The sequence below is a fragment of the Camponotus vicinus genome, unplaced genomic scaffold, assembly GCF_025532165.1.
Source record: "Camponotus vicinus isolate PSW18456_S1 unplaced genomic scaffold, iyCamVici1.0 SCAF_12, whole genome shotgun sequence".
NCBI lineage: Eukaryota > Metazoa > Arthropoda > Insecta > Hymenoptera > Formicidae > Camponotus > Camponotus vicinus.
Genome location: NW_028141948.1, coordinates 7,170,367 through 7,189,511, shown reverse-complemented (window position 1 = coordinate 7,189,511; position 19,145 = coordinate 7,170,367). Strand labels below are relative to the sequence as shown.

The window sequence follows — 19,145 nt, the reverse complement described above, 5'->3', positions numbered from 1 at the left end:
ACTTATAATCGCCATAAAGTTGACTTCTAAGTCGACTTATTAACTGACTGTCAGTCGACTATAATCGAATCATTTGTTGGCTGTTAGTCGACTTTAAGTTAACATTCAGTCTGACTTTGAAGTCGACTTTAGACTTTTTCTGCCGACTGACAGTCAACTAACAGTCGACTTGATGCTGTTTGGGATTTTTATTTATTTTTTACATGAAGGATCTATTTTTTATTCTACATATAGTCCAACTGTCTTCTATATTCATATATAATTTATTAATGAAATATGCTTAAAATATTCTTAAAATATACACATAATATGCCAAGAAATATTCTAAGTATATACTGAGTAGGTTTCTAAAGCAGACAGGAACATCCTCCGTACATTCTCAAAATATCATAGTACGTATATCGAATATTAATGGGATATACACAATCTACGTTTATGATATCCCACACAGCACGAATGGCTATTTGTCGATTGATAGTCGACATTTTTTAGTTAACTTGAAGTCGTCTTTTTAAGTCGACTTTTAGTCAACTATTTCTAGTACGGTTTATTGTCGACTTTAACTATCGACTATGAGTCGACTTGAGGTCGACCATTTTCAGAAAATTAAAAGTCGCCTTTCGGCAAAGCGAAAAGTCAATTAAATTAGGCCTTTTCAAAGCTTAGTTGATTTAATTTCATTATTCTTTAATTGTATTATATGTAACAATATTATATAATTAAAATATTTGTACCAGGGAGCCGATTTTCCTGAGCAGTGCAGCAGTTTAAAAAAGAATTTGTTTTCTATTTTTCAAAGTCTATCTTCAGCATTCGTCATTTTGTAAAACACTTTGTAACTCAAATTTGGTTTTTTTTAGTTTTTAAGAGGACTGTTTAATTTGAGCTTTATTTCATATTAATACGGTGATTTTTTTGCTGATTTGTTGCTATTGAAAGATGTTAAAAAATTTTGCTAAAATTTAGTGGCCTGTTTTTTTGTGTGTGAGTGTATATTCACCAAGTAGCTACTCAAAGATATCCAATGGATAAATAGAAATATTCATATACTTCCACGAGCTTCACGTCTCACCGCTAGGTGGCGAAAAGGAAAACGCCTAACCTGAAAGTGGGATTCAAGACAGTAATATAAGGCCGCGACACAGGTCCCACAAGTCACAGCTTATCGGCTTATATATGCTCAAAGAGCGCAATTATAGCCGCATCTCCTCCAGCTTTTGCAAGGAGTTCTAGAGAGTTCCATGTAATTAACCGCAGACAGTTAATTTTTTTAAAATTCCATCATATATGTATCTATATACAAAACATTAAATCGATCAAGTTCTTGAGAAATGACATTAAAATAAAAATTTAGCAGTTAATGGACATGACGTTAAATTGATTGCAAATTGACTTATAATCGTCATAAAGTTGACTTCTAAGTCGACTTATTAGCTGACTGACAGTCGATTATAGTCGAGTCATTTGTCGGTTGTTAGTTGATTTTAAGTTGACATTCAGACATTCTGACTTTGAAGTCGACTTTAAACTTTTTCTACCGACTGACAGTTAACTAACAGTCGACTTGGTGCTGTTTGGAATACTGCGTACATACTCAGGATCTACCTGTGCTGTATGGGTTGCATATAATAAAATGAAATTATATGTAAAATGAAGATAAATATTGATTTAAGAATTTTTTAATTTCGATTTTTTTTAATTTTTCGTTTCTAAATAAACTAAATTATTTTTTAAGATTATAATAATAATAAGTGATATATAGGAACGAAAAAGGAATTTAAAAAATTAATGGATTTTCAAATTAATACTTATCCTCATTTTGTACATAATTACATTTTATTGTATAATACAAATTTAAAAGTAAAATTTATCATAAAAATGGAAAATCATTCACAAACGTATTTAACACATGTGTGTTCATAACTCATTTATATTAATATTGTTGCGCCCGGGGCGACGACTTCGAGATTTATCGAAAACGCGCACTAAGAGAACGGCTGTCGCGGGTCGCGTTAAATAAATTAACACTTTTCGAGAACACACAGGAACTTTAATATGAACACAGAACGCACTAATAACAGATTAACACAACGGATTATATATATATATTAACACAATTATGGCTCGTAAACGAAAACGCGTCCGTATAGCTTGACGGCTATTCTCCGATTCAGCTGACTATCGTTGTTTATCAACATTCTTCTTGTCAACGGGATCCGGACAACGGCAGGGCCGTAACGACTCGGGCGCGCGCGTAACATTGCCCCTCCTCTTCAAGATTGTCGTCCCGACAATCAGCAAGGGGCTCGATGACTAATCTACGCGGACTTCCAGAGACCCCGAACGATATCCTGCTCTCCCTGAACTGTTGCTCCAGGTTACCGAGCATCGCTCCGACCAGGCCCCAATCCACTGGGCAGACTCCCAATCGATTCCTTCCAGAGAGTTGGCCAGACCCTCAAGAATCGACTCCAGGGCAGCCTCTCATTCCAGTCATCTTCCTCGTGCTCGGCGCAAGTCTTTTTTCCTGTCCTTATCTTCCCGTGCCTTTCTTCGGACAAGAGGGGGGTATCCACCGTGGACCCTTCGTCCTAAAAGGACTCCCCAAGTCTCTGCCTCGGCATTCGCCCTCCGGCCGACGGGAAAACCACGGCTCAAAAACCGTGGGCAAGGCAGTCTTCTATTAAGATCTCCTCTTCAAATGTTTGTCACAGTAGACTACTCCGACGCGTTTCCAAAATTTCTTTCCTTTATAACAAAAACAATAAAACGAGTAATAAGCACTAAACTTTTCCATCCATAACTTTCCCCTCGGGCCTCGGATGTAGAACCAATCCCTAATCAAAATAAAATTTGGGAGTCCCTCTCACAATACTTCGAGGATTTCTCTACCAATTACAATTCTTTCAAAGGAATAATTAGAACCAATACGACCATTATTTAAACGAACACCGGAAATCACGAATATTGCCATCCAGACGTTCTAATGAAAGAATTATCCCCTATTCAAAATACATCTGAGCCTGCTTTAATTCCAAACACGTTAGCTCATTCTTTTTAAAGAAAATTTTAAAAAGGAAACATTTTTAACAAAACGTTTTTTTTTTTAACAAATTACACGTGCGGATCTGACTGCGTGCGATTTAGCCGCTTTTTTTAAAATATTGGAGCAACTTAGCTGTGTGAAAGCTGAGACCGGCTCCCCGCAAAAGCTGCAGCTCCTCGTACCGGAGAAGTATTGCGGCGATTTCCTTCTCTCGTCGCGCTTGCTCCTCGCGTACTCGCCGCATCTCGAGCAAAACGGTCTGTAGAGACGTTGACTCCGTCGCTGCCGACTCCGACACCGCCAATTCTGTCGCCCTCGATTCTGATGGCGGTTCCGACTGCACACGCCTCCTTCTCTTTGCAGCCATCGTTGCCATCGCACAAACTCACTGCGTGTCCGTTTAACCCGGACGAGCCCCGAAAATGTTGCGCCCCGACTTCGAGATTTATCGAAGACGCGCACTAAGACAACGGCTGTCGCGGATCGCGTTAAATAAATTAACACTTTTCGAGAACACACAGGAACTTTAATATGAACACAGAACGCTCTAATAACAGATTAACACAACGGATTATTAACACAATTATGGCTCATAAACGAAAACGCGTCCGTATAGCTTGAATATAGCTATTCTCCGACTCAGCTGACTATCGTTGTTTATCAACATTCTTCTTGTCAACGGGATCCGGACAACGGCAGGGCCGTAACGACTCGGGCGCACGCGTAACACTATATATATACATATATATATATATATATATATACAGGGTGTCCCTGAACACTCTATCACGTACTTGTGAGGAGGTAGAGCGTAGTAAATTAAATAAAGAAGTCCTATGCCGTTTAACGATTATCGCAATAATAATAGAAATATTAATTATTAAAATCGGACGAATGAGAGAAGCGCTCGACCGCTCGAGCTATAGCATGGCCCATCGTGTCAGACATTGCCTGCCGGCGTGCGGCGAGGGGAGGGACAGCGCGCCGCTATCCGTGGTTACCGCCATCGCCATTTTCACGTTTCGCCGCGCGCCGGCAGGCAATGTCTGACACGGTGGGTCATGCTATAGCTCGAGCTGTCAAGCGCTTCTCTCATTCGTTCGATTTTAATAATTAATATTTCTATTATTATTGCGAAAATCGTTAAACGGTATAAGACTTCTTTATTTAATTTATTGCGCTCTACCTCCTCACAAGTGCGTGATAGAGCAACATATATATATATATATATATATATATATGTTGCGTCCGCGGTGACGATCTCGATATATCGAACGCGCGCGCGAGACAACCGATCGGCACTCGCGGACCACGAGAAATAATTAGGAGTAATAGAGAATAGAATACTTAATAGAACACTGAACACTCGCACAAACAACGGATTATAACAGGAATTAAACTCATAAGCGATTCGTAACGTAAACGCGTCAGCTCAGCTTGACAGCTGGGTTCCGACTCATTGTGAGTAATTAATATCCTTAGTTTCCTTAACTTGTAGGAAAACAACTTCCTCATTAAGGCGCCTCATATGCCGCCTCTCACTTTCACCGTTAGTTAACACCGCAGGAGTACGAAGGCGAGAGGTACCCCCCCCCCCTTAGAGGGACAGGACGAAACATCCTTTTTTTTAGTAACGCTGTGGAAATCCTTTATGGATACCCCAACCCCTGGAGAACAGGGTTAAGGTTATGCGGGAATCCCGGCCTGACTATGTCCAGCTGGTGTATCCGCTAAATCCACAGCGGTGGTCTTCCGCGCAATGGAGGGGCAGGCAGGAAGTCGGAACTAGCAATTGCAATACTTCGACTTCCTGGCTGTTGGGCCCCCTCCGCGCTTAGGACCCGACGGTCTTGTACTTACCGTCGGATCTCCTTCCCAGAGGGGAGGGCCAAAGGCCTTTGGCCCTCCCCTCTTTCCTTCCTCACTGTGGATGGATGGGGCCACACCATCCACCCGCTTTTCTCGGGGGTCCACTATTGGTCAACACAGGTTCCCTCCCCTGCCGACCGGACCCCGAGGGAGTATGCCTTAGTGGCAATTCGGCGCTTCTCCTGGCTGGAGGAGCGCTCGCATATTCCCATAGGAAGAGAGGGTTTAAGCACTCCTCTCCTGCGGGTCCCGCGTTGGCCTCCCTCTCAGGGGAGACTTCAATGATCCCCCTTTTGCGAGGGGGAGACCTTTACTCTCTGTCGTCCGCTCACATATTGATTTGTGTGTGGGCGGGTAGAGGAGGAGGAGAGAGACTCCTCCTCCTTTCCATCCCATCCTACAGGAGGGGAGGATTAAAATGCACTCCTGTAGGTTCCTCGTTGGCCTCCGCCAGCGGAGGCATACGGGTTCATCCCGTTTGTATGTGGCGAGAAGGGTTGCGAGGGGACTACATCGGCGAACTAATGCACTGACTATCGTTCCTCCCCCCTATTGCTATCTTCCATTCGTAGATGAGGAGCCCCCTCTCGCCACATTTCGTGCCCTTCTGGATCTAATAAGAGAGGAGAGTGGAGGTGTGTCCTCCTTTCCCTCCCCGTCTGTATCTCCTTCACGGTCGTCGTCGACGACAGCCGCCGCCTCGTTGCGGTAGATTCGCTCCGCCTTCTCCTTCCGGAGCATAACGCTTTCGTAGAAGGAGGAGAAGGTCCAACGATCCATGCCTCTTCGCTGCCGAGTATCCTGGTTATCAGGACCGGCAGCGAGAGGTCTCCACCAACTTCTTTAATGAGATCACGGCGCAGCACGTCCCACGCTGGGCATTCCGCCAGTGTGTGCTGCGCCGTGTCTCTCCTTTCCCGACAGTGGTGGCACCGCCTGGTGCGTTCTTTCCCGATACGACACAAATTCTTATCTCTCGCAGATGTAGATGTCGCTACATAAACCTCAGCATCACAGATTTGGATCCTATCTTGGTTCGCTTCCTCAGAAGTCCTAACTGGAAAATTCCTCTTCGTATCCTTGGTGTTTCTTTCCAGCCAATCCAATTGCTTCTGAAGTCGATAGTTCTCTGCTTGCAACAGGGATGCTCGGTAATTTGGACAACTCGCTCTTTTTGCCAGCTCTGCTGTCATTAGCTTAGCTCTAGCCACCGTAGAGTCAGCGTACATCTTTGTTACATTGTCCCGGTCGACCACTTCAGAAATATTTCCAAGATTAATAATGCCCTCCCAAATCCATCTTTCCAAATCACGTTCACTCTTCTTAATTGATCCGTCTGCTGAAAACCTTCATCACTGGTGTTTACAGACGAAGACCTCCAACCTCTGTCCTTATTCCAGACAGCACACAAATATCCGAAGGACATCCATAAGATGACCATTAAGGATATTGAGGATATCCACAGATGATCCGTTTTACGTTCTTCGGACATTCAATGGACGTCCGTGGTATATCTGTTTATGAAATTGGTGGACATGCTTTAATCTCTAAATGATAATATTTATTTATTTCATATAAAATTTTACATACAAATTTCATATAAAAATTTTATTTATAATTTATACTTGCATATTGCACTTTACATTTTAAACAGGTAATGAACAGATTATTTTCGTTTCCCAAACAGCACACGGACGTCTTTTGGATCTCCTAAGGACGTCCTGCATGGATATAGGATTTTGAGGATATTTGTTTGTAATCCTCGTATTCTGAAGATGTCCTGAGGAATAATAAATGAGCGCCCCACATAAAGCTTAGATATATTCTCAGGAGATTCTATTTCAATGTCCTAAAGATATTTGCAGGATGTCCATAGGAAATATTATAACTCTTGAAACGTCTACAATACATCCTAAATTGGTCCAGAATATATCGTTGAGGTGCCTTATATGCTATTTTCAGGATTAAGTTAGGTTATATCCAGCATATTTTTTCCCATATTTTATATCGCGTTGCTTGATTTGGCAGTTCATATGCCGAATATATGTTTGTACCCAAACAGCACCAAGTCGACTGTTAGTTGATTGTCAGTCGGCAGAAAAAGTCTAAAGTCGACTTCAAAGTCAGATTGAATGTCAACTTAAAGTCGACTAACAGCCGACAAATGACTCGACTATAGTCGATTGTCAGTCAGCTAATAAGTCGATTCTTTGAAGTCAACTTATGACGATTATAAGTCAATTTTCAATCAATTTTTAGTCAATTTTCAGAATTTAATATGTCCATTAACTACTAAATTTTTAATGTCATTTTTCAAAAATTTGATCAATTTAATGTTCTGTATATAGATACATATATGATGGAATTAAAAAAAAATTAACTATCTGCAGTTAATTACATGGAGCTCTGAAGCTCCTTCCAAAAGCTAGAGGAGATGCGACTATAGTAGCGCTCTTTGACCGATAAACTGTGATTTGTGTCGCGGCCTTATATTACTGTCTTAGACAGTAGATGAATTCCACTTTCGGGTTAAGCGTTTTTCTTTTCGCCACCTAGCGGCGAGGCGTGAAACTCGTGGAAATATATGAATATTTCTATTTATTCATTGGATATCTTTGGTAGCTACTTAGTGAATATACACTCACACACAAAAAAACAGGCCACAATATAAACGTCGACTTAAAAAAACTTCAACTTGACTAAAAAATGTCGACTATCAGTCGGCAAATAGCCATTCGTACTATGTGGGTATATATGCAACGCATATATAATTTTTTAAATTTCTTCTTAAATAATCCTGAACATATACTGGATATAATCTAAATTGATCCTTCAAATAGCATATATATAGTATCAATCACATATTTTCTGAACTAATTTGAGATGCAATGAGGAACACAAAAGGATATCCTTAAAATATCTCTTACAGTTTCGCAGGGCTCTCTTAAGAGATCCAAAAAATATCCTGAGCTGTTTGGCTTTATACCATATCCTAAATAAATCCCGCGTATATCCCGAGGATATTTAGGATATATTCAGGATCATCCTGAGGATATCTTGTGCTGTTTGGGTTATTTGCTGGACATTTACTTGTCCAACTTATAAAATCAATTTAATATCTGAAACTCCTGCATTGAGATCAGAAATTAAATTAAACAGTATGTTTTTAATCTTATTTGTTACCTTTTGCAAACTTTATATAATTCTCATAACTAAAACTTACATATGAGAAAGATAGCGCATCGCACGTCGTGTAGCGGTAAACGAACACATACTTACGTGCTCGCGCGAAACTTTGACATCCAAGATCGGACATCTTGTGGACGTCCAAATATTGGCCGTTAATGGATGTCTCGAATCGATGAACGGTCATTTCATGTCCATGAACATGCGGACGTAAAATGGACATAAAACGAATGTCCATAGAATGTCCTGTGCTGTCTGGGTTTTAATTAATAATTATTTTTAACGTTGTTTATAAATTCTCTTTCTCTTCTATTTAATTTTATATTTTATATTTTCGTCATCCAAAGATGACAATATAAGGTTATATATCATGTTTGAAATTATAGTAAATGCTAGTTATATTTCTTAACCGTAGTTTAACTATTTATAAACGGCCAAAATTGGCCGTTCAATATAAACCCAGTTTCTGTACGTTTAAACTTGAGAAAATAGTTGGTAGAAACCAATATTCAGGTTAATTTACGTTAATCAAATATCACTAGAAGTTATCTTCTTAAGCCGTGTTGGTAGAAACGGGCATTATCTGAAATTCAAAAGATTTCAAAAAATTTCAGATTTACGAAGCAACTCTATACACCATCCGAAGCCCATCAGTGGCTTTGGATCGAGTGTCCGATCTCTATTATGCGAGTTATAGCCATTCAAACAGTTCTAGTAGCTTTCCGGCTTGGGACAAGTTTCCACCAAAAGTTTTTCATTTATTACCTATATTCGCTATGCCGCAATCGAGATCATTCATTGAACTATAGAACTAACTGGAATGAGCGCTCCTTTATTATGAGCTGAGCCTGCCTGTGCGACGAAGGCCATCGCTATTTGGAATCGCTTTCTCTGTTACACTAACATGCTATAGTGTATTTCTCCTATAGTTTCATGACGTTGTAACGGTCCGATTTTCAGTGTAAAAGTGCGGATAGTTCGTCGGATGCAGGAAAAGACAGAAAGAGAATAAAAGAAAGCGCGAGAATTATCTATATATCGTGAGGTGAATTTATTATTGCAGTAAATTATGCACAAGGATGTCAGTGTACGCAGGTACCGTGGTGCGAGTGTGTATGTATGTGTGTATGTGTGTGCGTTGTGTTTTGACGCGTTCGGGATCGGTCGATGACCGCGCGTATGCGTTGATGGTGTTTTGTCGCGTTTCCCCCCTCCCCTCGGGGAATCCTGGCGTTCCGAGAATCCCGGTGTACGCCAAATAGCCGGTCGCTTACGTAGAAGCGCGTCTCGCTGGTGTTCTTGCGAATGCGACTGCGGGTGCCGCGTTATAATTTAACGCAACACGCGGGTAAATGCAACGGCCGCGATACAGAATAGACGCGGTACAATATTTCGTCGCCGCGGAGGATGCTGCGGCGCGCTATCGATATCTCGAACGGCGGCGGTGGATGCCGCGATACGTTGTACTTCGCGAGAGAGGATCGTAGCGCGAAGGGATACGTGACTCACAGCTGGGTCGAGATCCCTCGACCCGGGGCGGCTCTAACTCCACCTTCCGAGAATAATCAGCTGGGAACTTTGGTGGTGATGTAGGAACGCTACCCCGCGCGGTATTTGAGATATCTCTCAACTAAGGAGGAGTTCTCTCCACCTTTTGTCCGGAGCGGTAGCGCTTTTCAGGATTCTCTGGATTTTGCTCAGAAGCGTACGGCTTAGAGCGGATCGGGAGAATGGTCATTAGGTGCCGAAATGTGACTCTTTATACCGGCTAATTGCTCGCGTCGGCGCGCGGCGGTGTCACCCCTTCCGAACGGTTTTTTCGGAAACGGTGCAGTCGGGCCCGTTCAGAGGGGTTCGGGTTGTGTGCCGAACGCGGGTTTTCGCCGGTCGACGGTTCGGGCCACGTCGACTACGATCGGCAGTGTTCGGCCGATTTGAGCCTAGGCTTAGGGCCGTATGCGCGGTTGATTAAAAAAGGTGGGCGCACCGCGCCTCTGCCTATGCCCGGCGGGTGTTCTGCCGGGCGGCAGCTTCCGGCGGATGGTATTGCCGGGAAAACGTAATGATGCCGGAATGCATCGTTACAACGTACTATCTGTGCCCATACCTTAGTCAGTATATGTTCGAACAATGATTATACAAAAAATATTATTGTAATGAAATGGATTATTTAAGGAAATATAATGACGACAATAAACGAAATAAAATGCTTTATTTTGCTAAATTTTTGGTGAAAAAATTCTGTACGCAACTTTAATACGCAGACGTATATTTTTAGCTAAGGCAATACATGAAAAAGAAAGACGGCAATACCAAATAGATACTGTCTCCCTCGGCTCGAGGCCACCGGGCAATAACAAAGGCAGCGCTCGTTCCAGTTAGTTCTATCCCTCTAAAAACAACCTTACAAAGGTAAAAAAAATACACCAAGTACATAAAAAATATTCTACCTTGTATGCATCTTTAATAAAAAAATTCCTTAAAAATAATTTTTTATAGTAATTTTCCCTCAAAAAATAATTTTCCTAAAAAACAAAACCTTAACAAATAATTTTCATAAAAAAATATTAAAAAATAAAATATCAAAACTAAATATGAAATTAATAATTACTATTAGCCAAGTACTTAAGAGTAATTTGTAAATTTGATGTAATATTTGCCGTAAAATATCAATTTTATACAGTAGAAATATTATACATAAGTTCTCCCTAAGAAATTAAAACGCATTTTATATTTATTCAAAGAAAATTGATTTTTAAAATATTTAAGGAGAATTAGGATTCTTTTAATTCTCAAAACACATTTTATATAATGTATATAATTTAAAAAAAAAGTTTTACGCAAGTTTTAAATCGCACAGTCTTTAAATCGAAGTAAGTTATGAAAACTTGGCGTGCCCGGATTGTTTACATTATAAACAAATATATCTCCAATAAAATGTAAAATATTAGACATTATGTAATTAAATATTTAATCTGTATTTGATTACGATCCGGGCACGCCAAGTTTTCATAACTTACTTCGACTTAAAGACTGTGCGATTTAAAACTTGCGTAAAACTTTTTTTTTAAATTATATACATTATATAAAAAGTGTTTTGAGAATTAAAAGAATCCTAATTTTCATTAAATATTTTAAAAATCAATTTTCTGAATAAATATGATGAATTTTTTGAATAAATATAAAATACGTTTTAATTTCTTAGGAAGAATTTATGTATAATATTTCTAATGTATAAAATTGATATTTCACGGCAAATATTACATCAAATTTACAAATTGCTCTTAAGTACTTGGCTAATAGTAATTATTGATTTCATATTTAGTTTTAATATTTTATTTCTTAATATTTTTTTATGAAAATTATTTGTTGAGGTTTTGTTTTTTAGGAAAATGATTTTTTGAGGGAAAATTACTGTAAAAAATTATTTTTAAGGAATTTTTTTATTAAAGATGCATACAAGGTAGAATATTTTTTATGTACTTGGCGTATTTTTTTTACCTTTGTAAGGTTTTTTTTAGAGGGATTTCACACCTTTTTGTAAAATTTTATACCCTTTCTGCAAATTATTTTTTTGGGGAAAATATTTGCATATTGTCTATAACTCTATAGTTATATAGTATATAATTATATATATATATATATATATATATATATATACATATGTGTGTGTGCGTGTGTATGTAGAAATTGACATATTTGACTGCGCAACCATAATTATAGTTACATAGACATTTATTACATTTGCCTGCATAGACAAATATAGTTACGCAAAAATATTTCCTACATGTATAATGATAATTATATATATGTGTATGTGTGTGTGTATATATACAGTAGTAAGAATAAGTGAGTGAGCGAGTGAGAGAAAAAGAGGGAGAGAGAGAGAGAGAGAAAGAGAGAGAGTACGGTGCATGTGTGGATACGCGTGCATAAATACACCACACACACACACACACACACACACACACTGATTGTTATACTCATCGTGTGCAGCAATCAGCTGATCGCGTCGAGCGCCCCACATGATCGCCTGTATCGGACGGTGAGTTGCGCCGTCCCTGTCTACCTCTTGTACTCGTTCCATAATTCGCAAACAATTTTATTTAATAATTTAAAAACTAAGCCTCGTAGACAATTTTGGTAAAGGGAAAATCGTCTTAGAATAGACTCGACAATTTATTTTTTTAAAGACAAACGTTTGTTCTGAATCACCCTGTATACAGGGTGAGCCATTTTAATTAACGCACGCAATTATTTCGGAAACAAAGCATTTTAGAGAAAAATGTTTCAGACAAAAGTTTTATGGTTTCGAGGGGGCCATAAGATGGTATCATTGGTTTGACACTGAAGAGTCATTTGAAGGTCACGTGAAGGTCACTTCAATTTTTTTAAATGGAACACTATATATTTTTGCACATTCTTGTAGCTTATCTCGAGAGCTTTCCAAAACACTATAATTAAGTACCTTTTCGTTAAGTACTTTTTGAGTTATGAGGCTTGAAATAATTTCTTAATTTTACATAAACCGTAAAATATCTTGTAAAATATTCATTTTTCGATTATCTTACCTTAATACTTTTACGTACAAAATAATGAGAGGAATCAATTGGTGTAAAGAAAACACATAGTTGTTTTTAAGAAAAAATATGGAATTGTTAATTGCAAATTACATATTTTTTCTTCAAAACAACTATGTGTTTTCTTTAGACTAATTGATTCCTCTCATTATTTTGTACGTAAAAGTATTAAGGTAAGATAATCGAAAAATGAATATTTTACAAGATATTTTACGGTTTATGTAAAATTAAGAAATTATTTCAAGCCTCATAACTCAAAAAGTACTTAACGAAAAGGTACTTAATTATAGTGTTTTGGAAAGCTCTCGAGATAAGCTACAAGAGTGTGCAAAAATATATAGGGTGTTCCATTTAAAAAAATTGAAGTGACCTTCACGTGACCTTCAAATGACTCTTCAGTGTCAAACCAATGATACCATCTTATGGCCCCCTCGAAACCATAAAACTTTTGTCTGAAACATTTTTCTCTAAAATGCTTTATTTCCGAAATAATTGCGTGCGTTAATTAAAATGGCTCACCCTGTATATATATATATATATATATATATATATATATGCACACATACACATATATATACATATAATTACCATTATACATGTAGGGAATATTTCTGCGTAACTATAATTATGGTTGCGCAGTCAAATATGTAAATTTCTACACACACACACACACACACACACATACACACACACACACACACACACACACACACACACACACACACATATATATATATATATATTATAAATTACATAATAATTATATTCCACAAAATGATAACTGTCTATTCTCTTTATTAAGATTAATATATAATATGTCAAAATATATTATGTCTAAATAGAAAAATTTCACAATATTTACCTTTTGATTGATGAATATTACAAAATTCACAGTCCACTTGGTTGTCCTTAAGTGTCACAATAAATGTACTTGGCATCGCGACGCTACTGCGTCGCTTGATAATAACATTTAATATGTCACTTCTCTTCCTTGATACATTATTACGCACTACTTCTCTTCCTTGTTCTACACTATGCTTTTATTTGTTTACTCTTATTATTTATTTCTTTTAATCTGTGTTTTTAAACAAGTAACCTGACTGCTTATTAACGTGTCACTTCTCTTCCTTGTTACACTATTCCGCACTATACTTTAATAAATTTATCTTTCATACGTACGTACACACATACATATACATATCACACGTATGTACGCACATGCACACATATGATTTTGTCTCTTAAAGCATTGTACATATCGAAGCAATAATCGTATACGCAGCGGTATGAACGCCGCTTGAGGGACAAACTCGCTTTGCGTGTGTGCGTGCGAACATATGTACGTGAGTCTAAACTGAAGGAAAAGGAGGAAAGAACGAAAAATGTCACAATTCTGATATTCGATCATCATTTCTCAGGATTGACTGCACCGATTTTATTCAAACAGGTCGCAATCGAAAGCTTGTACTCATATTATATCATAAAAGTGTCGTTAGATTTTTGATTATGGCTTTAGTTTATTAAATATCTTAACCAAAAGTTTACTTGACGCAAAATTCCGAATAAGGTACTTGGTAGCGCCGCGTCGAGAACAGTGACTCTCAACTCAATGCTCGGACTTGTTTTTTTATGTACGCTGCCGCGTCGCTTGATAGTTCAATGAGATCATTACGTGAAGCGCTCGGAACTAGCGATCGTCTAGTGTCCCTAGAAGATAATCTGCTCACTCATTGTATCTGTTTTTATTGGTTTAGCTCGCAAAACCCCTCAAAATGGCCGAACCAATTATTGTGCAAAGAAATTGTACATAGATTTAAAAAGAATAATATATGTGTGTGTGTGTGTGTGTGCGTGCGTATTTTTATTTACGAATATTACTAGATTTATATCTAACATACGTATGGAGAAATTTCCGTGATAACATACTGACGGCTTGACAAGTTTTTGTCTCTCTCTTGCATTTCATATGTATGTAATGTCTGTGTTGATACAAACACCAATATATTGCGTACACAGATGACTATTATTGAAGGATAATGCCAGACATGAATTGGCTATTATCCGTGTTCCTGCTAGCAACCATAATCATAATTTTACAAACCAATAATGATATTTTTTCAATTATATCGATATAAACATATAAATATATATACTGGTACATAAATATTAGTAATAAAAAATCGTAAATGAGTAACATGTAATGGCATAATGCGAGGAGTTCATTCCATCACCCTGTAAACTCAAGTTCGAGTCCGTGCACGTCAGCAAGTTTTAGTTATACAGGGTGTTATGAAAGTGATCATAATTTTAAAAAATTAAGGTAGATTGGCTCAAAGTTAGAAGAAAAGTCTTGTACAGTTATGCAATATTCGCAATAATTAACGAGAAATAAATTAAAGAAAGTCAGCCAATCTGCGTGAGTAACAGCACGCGGCGAGAAGAGCCGTCTCACTTTAAACTGATACTAGGCGCGCGGAAAGGCGGTGTGTGGGGACCGCTCCCCAAAACAAAATGGTGCGGCGTGACACATTATAATACCGCACGGAAATATTATCCGTTCTTTCAGTAGCGGGAAAATGATGCGCTATCATTTCCACACCACCTTGAGGTAGATAGCATGGTGCGCTTTTTTTATAATGGTTTCCTCAATAGGCCTATTCCACTCTCATAATTTAATGCGAAAATTGTTCGAAGTGCTGTCCTCCTTCTCGTATGCAGAGTTCGGCCCTCCGAATAATATCGCGAGTCGTACGGTGCGCCAAGTCTGGCGTAATGGTACCGAAAGCCGCAACAATAGCTTCGCGTACTTCGTTTTGTGTACCATGACACCGATCTTTCACTAAATTTTTTATGTGACCCCATACAAAAAAATCTAGCACGTTGAGATCTGGCGACCGTGCTGGCCAGGTGATTGAGCCACTACGACCCATCCACCTGTCCGGAAAACGCGCGTTTAATATCTCGCGAACTTCTCGGCGAAAGTGCGCAGGAGCTCCATCGTGCTGATAAATCATCCGCGTTCGCACGTGAAATGATACATCTTCGAGAAGCTCTACTAACATGTTTTCTAAAAAGTTCGCGTAAATTTCACCATTTAGACGCGGCGGGAGAAAATAGGGACCAATCTGAAAATTTTAAACAAAAGTTTTTGCCGCGCTAAGGAAAGAAACATTGCTGTATTTTTATAGTTTACACTTACTACTTGATTCCCGATTATTCCAGCCCATACGTTTATGGACCAACGAAACTGAAACCCCTTGTCGAACGAGATGAGGATTTTCCTCTCCCCAATGTAAATAATTGCGTGAATTAAACACACCGTTAGGAGTGAAAGTAGCTTCGTCTGTTCATAAAATAATATCGGGGAAAGATAAATTCCGCCGACATTGCGCGAGAAATCCTGCGTATGATTTACCGAGAGTTACTGTACGCTGAAAATACCGTAAATGTAAAAAATTGATGAAAATAATACCTTCACAAAAATTGATCCGTGGCTGACAATCCCTTGGTAAAAGTTGTTGCACACGTTGGTAATGATACGGGCGTAATCCGTTCACACGTAAAACACGATGTACCGCGTTTCGCGAAAAACCAAATTCGTATGCCACACGACGCACGCTAGTTGTAGGATTTTCACTAAATGTTTCGAGAATCCTTTCTTCATCTCGAGCAGGAAAACGCACTGAACGACCGCCTCCCTGTTTATGCACAAGACATCCAGTTTCACGCAATCGTTGCACAACACGTAAAATTGTTTGATCGTATGGTTTTCGTGCACGCCCGGGAAATCGTTTCGCGTAAATTGCGGTCGCGCGATGAGTATTTTTTCCCGCTAGCCCGTACGCCACAATCATATCCGTATATTCCTGCGGAGTGTACTTCATTCTCGCTGTTAAATACTACGCGAATACAAGATTTTCATTAAAACCGCCAAGTCTTAGCTCTCGCAGGCTATTGCCAGAGTGCATACGTCAGCAGCACGCAACCACAGCTGAGCGGACATGTGAGTGTAAACGTACGTGTGAGCTCGGCGCCTGCACACTATGGTTGCCAGAAAGCGTGAGTCCGGATTGAGTCAGTGCAGCCTGTGTAAGCGGGACCATGTACTCATGATGTGTGATGAGTACAAGAAGAAGACGGCCCAAGATAGACGACGTTTCGTAGACGGCAATCATCTCTGTGTGAACTGCTTGGGAAAGCACAAGATGGCTGATTGCCCGTCCAAGAGGTTGTGCTCCGTGTGTTCCGAGAAGCACCACACGTCACTCCATGACGCCTGTCGCAAGGCCCCGGTGGAGGCGGGCAGCGTGAGAACGTCTCACGTGGCGCACGGCGCTACGCGACGGCACTCAACTGTGCTCTTGGCGACCGCTCGCGTCTGGGTCGCCGACCGTTATAGAAACCTGCAGGAAACACGTGCGTTAATTGACCAAGGGTCCGAAGCAACTATCCTAACAGAAAAATTTGCGGAGCGACTCAGGCTTCCGCGTCAACGTACCTCGGTGGCGGTGTATGGTGTCGGAGGACACCAGACTGGAATCGCGAAAGGCCGCGTCAATCTGAGCGTGTGGTCACGCTCCGGTAAGACCTCCGCATCGACATCAGCGCTGATCCTGCCTCGACTCACCGGATACCCTAATTCCGCTGAGGCTCCCATGGAGGAATGGACACACATCCGCGGCTTAGACCTTGCCAATCCAGACTTTGCCGCGACGGACCCCGTCGACGTCCTACTTGGAGCAGATGTCTACGCCAGCATTCTGCGCGACGGTTTGCGCAGAGGCTCCGAGCTGCAACCGATAGCTCTAAACACTATGTTCGGATGAATTTTGTCCGGAAGGATCAAGGCAGCCAAAGAGGAAGATGACGTCACGACTCACCAGTGCACAGTCGGCGATCATCTCTCCATCCTGGTCAGACGGTTTTGGGAGCAGGAACTAGAGCTACCTCCCTCTCCCATGCCGCTCACCAGCGAAGAACTTGAGTGCGAGGAACAATTTGTCCGTACGCACACTCGAGGTGCCGACGGCCGGTACACTGTGTGACTTCTGGTGCGATCGTCACCGCCCAACCTTTCGGAGACACGGATTGCTGCAGTACGCTCTCTTCTTCGCAGTGAAGGTCGGTTCCTGAAAGACAAACATTTTGGTGAATTATACAAAGAATTTATGGAGACTTACGAAGCCATGAACCACATGCCAAGGACAGAAGAAACTGCTCCCACGACAGGAAGAGTATGTTACCTTCCCCATTATGGAGTGTTGAAAGAATCCAGTTCCACAACACGCTTACGAGTCGTCTTCAATGGATCCTGGAACGTCTTGTCAGGCACCTCGCTAAACCAGAATCTACTTGTCGGGAGAAATTTGCTGCCAGCTCTGAACGATGTTCTCCTACGATGGCGCTGGCACAAGTATGTGTTGGTCGCGGACATCGAGAAGATATATCGGCAGGTCTACGTGCATGAAGACGACAGAGATCTGCAACGAATAGTTTGGAGAAACAGTAGTGATCAAGAAATTGCTGAGTTTAAACTGAACACGGTGACTTACGGGCTCGCTTGTGCGCCGTTTCTAGCGCTCCGCATACTGCAGCAGCTCGCGCATGATGAAGCCTCCAGGTATCCGGAAGGGTCATCCGTTCTACTCAGAAACCGCTATGTAGATGCCCCTCACTGGGGCAGACTCCTTGGAGGACGCGCTGAAACTGCGGGACCAATTGAGCCAGCTATGTAAGGCGGGGGGGGGGGGGTTCCCACTGAAAAAATGAGCATCCAACGAACGAAGACTCCTGAATACCTTACCTGCGGAGGATCGAGCGCAGATCACACCACGAGCTTGGTCGCCGCAGGAGTCTAGCTGCTCGACGCTGGGCCTTCGGTGGAATCCGGAGACAGACAACTTCTTCTTCAGAGTCAGGAAACCGGAGGACGACGTCGTGATGAAGCGGTCGATCTTATCGCAGACCGCACAACTGTTGGTTGACGCCAGTGACCATCCGAGCAAAGATCACCATTCAGTCGACCTGGCTCCTGGGGCTGACCTGGGACGCTTCGTTGCCAGAACTAGAGGCTGACCGCTGGCATCAGTTCCGGGATGAGCTGCCGCTGCTGGAGAAGATCCGCATACCGAGACCGTTGACCAAGAGATCTTCGTCTGAACTTAGAGCAATGCATGGGTTTGCGGATGCGTCGGAAGCGTACGCAGCGGTGGTGTACCTGAGACCAGAAGACGAGGACGGTCAGCCAGCGGTCACATTGATCACCGCCAAGAGCAAGGTAGCTCCAATTAAACAGGTATCATTACCTCGTCTTGAATTGTGTGCAGCACTACTCCTGGCGCGGTTAGTCCATCACACGATGGAAACACTCGAACTGCGAGATCTTCTTGCATACCTGTGGACAGATTCAATGGTGACGTTAGGGTGGATACAGGGTCATCCATCTAGATGGAAGACGTACGTCG

The 19,145-nt window shown here is 40.8% G+C and overlaps 1 protein-coding gene across 1 annotated transcript; it reads left to right on the top strand.

Annotated features, from left to right (window-relative positions):
- The first annotated feature begins 16,724 nt into the window (after positions 1-16,724).
- LOC145962425 (uncharacterized) lies at positions 16,725-17,507 on the top strand. The gene has a single exon (XM_083083483.1). The coding sequence runs from the start codon at positions 16,725-16,727 to the stop codon at positions 17,505-17,507; it is 783 nt and encodes a 260-aa protein (XP_082939609.1).
- The last annotated feature ends 1,638 nt before the right edge of the window (positions 17,508-19,145 follow it).

Coding starts and splice junctions, on each gene's coding strand:
- LOC145962425 (XM_083083483.1), top strand. CDS start 16,725: ATGGTTGCCAGAAAGCGTGAGTCCGGATTGAGTCAGTGCAGCCTGTGT.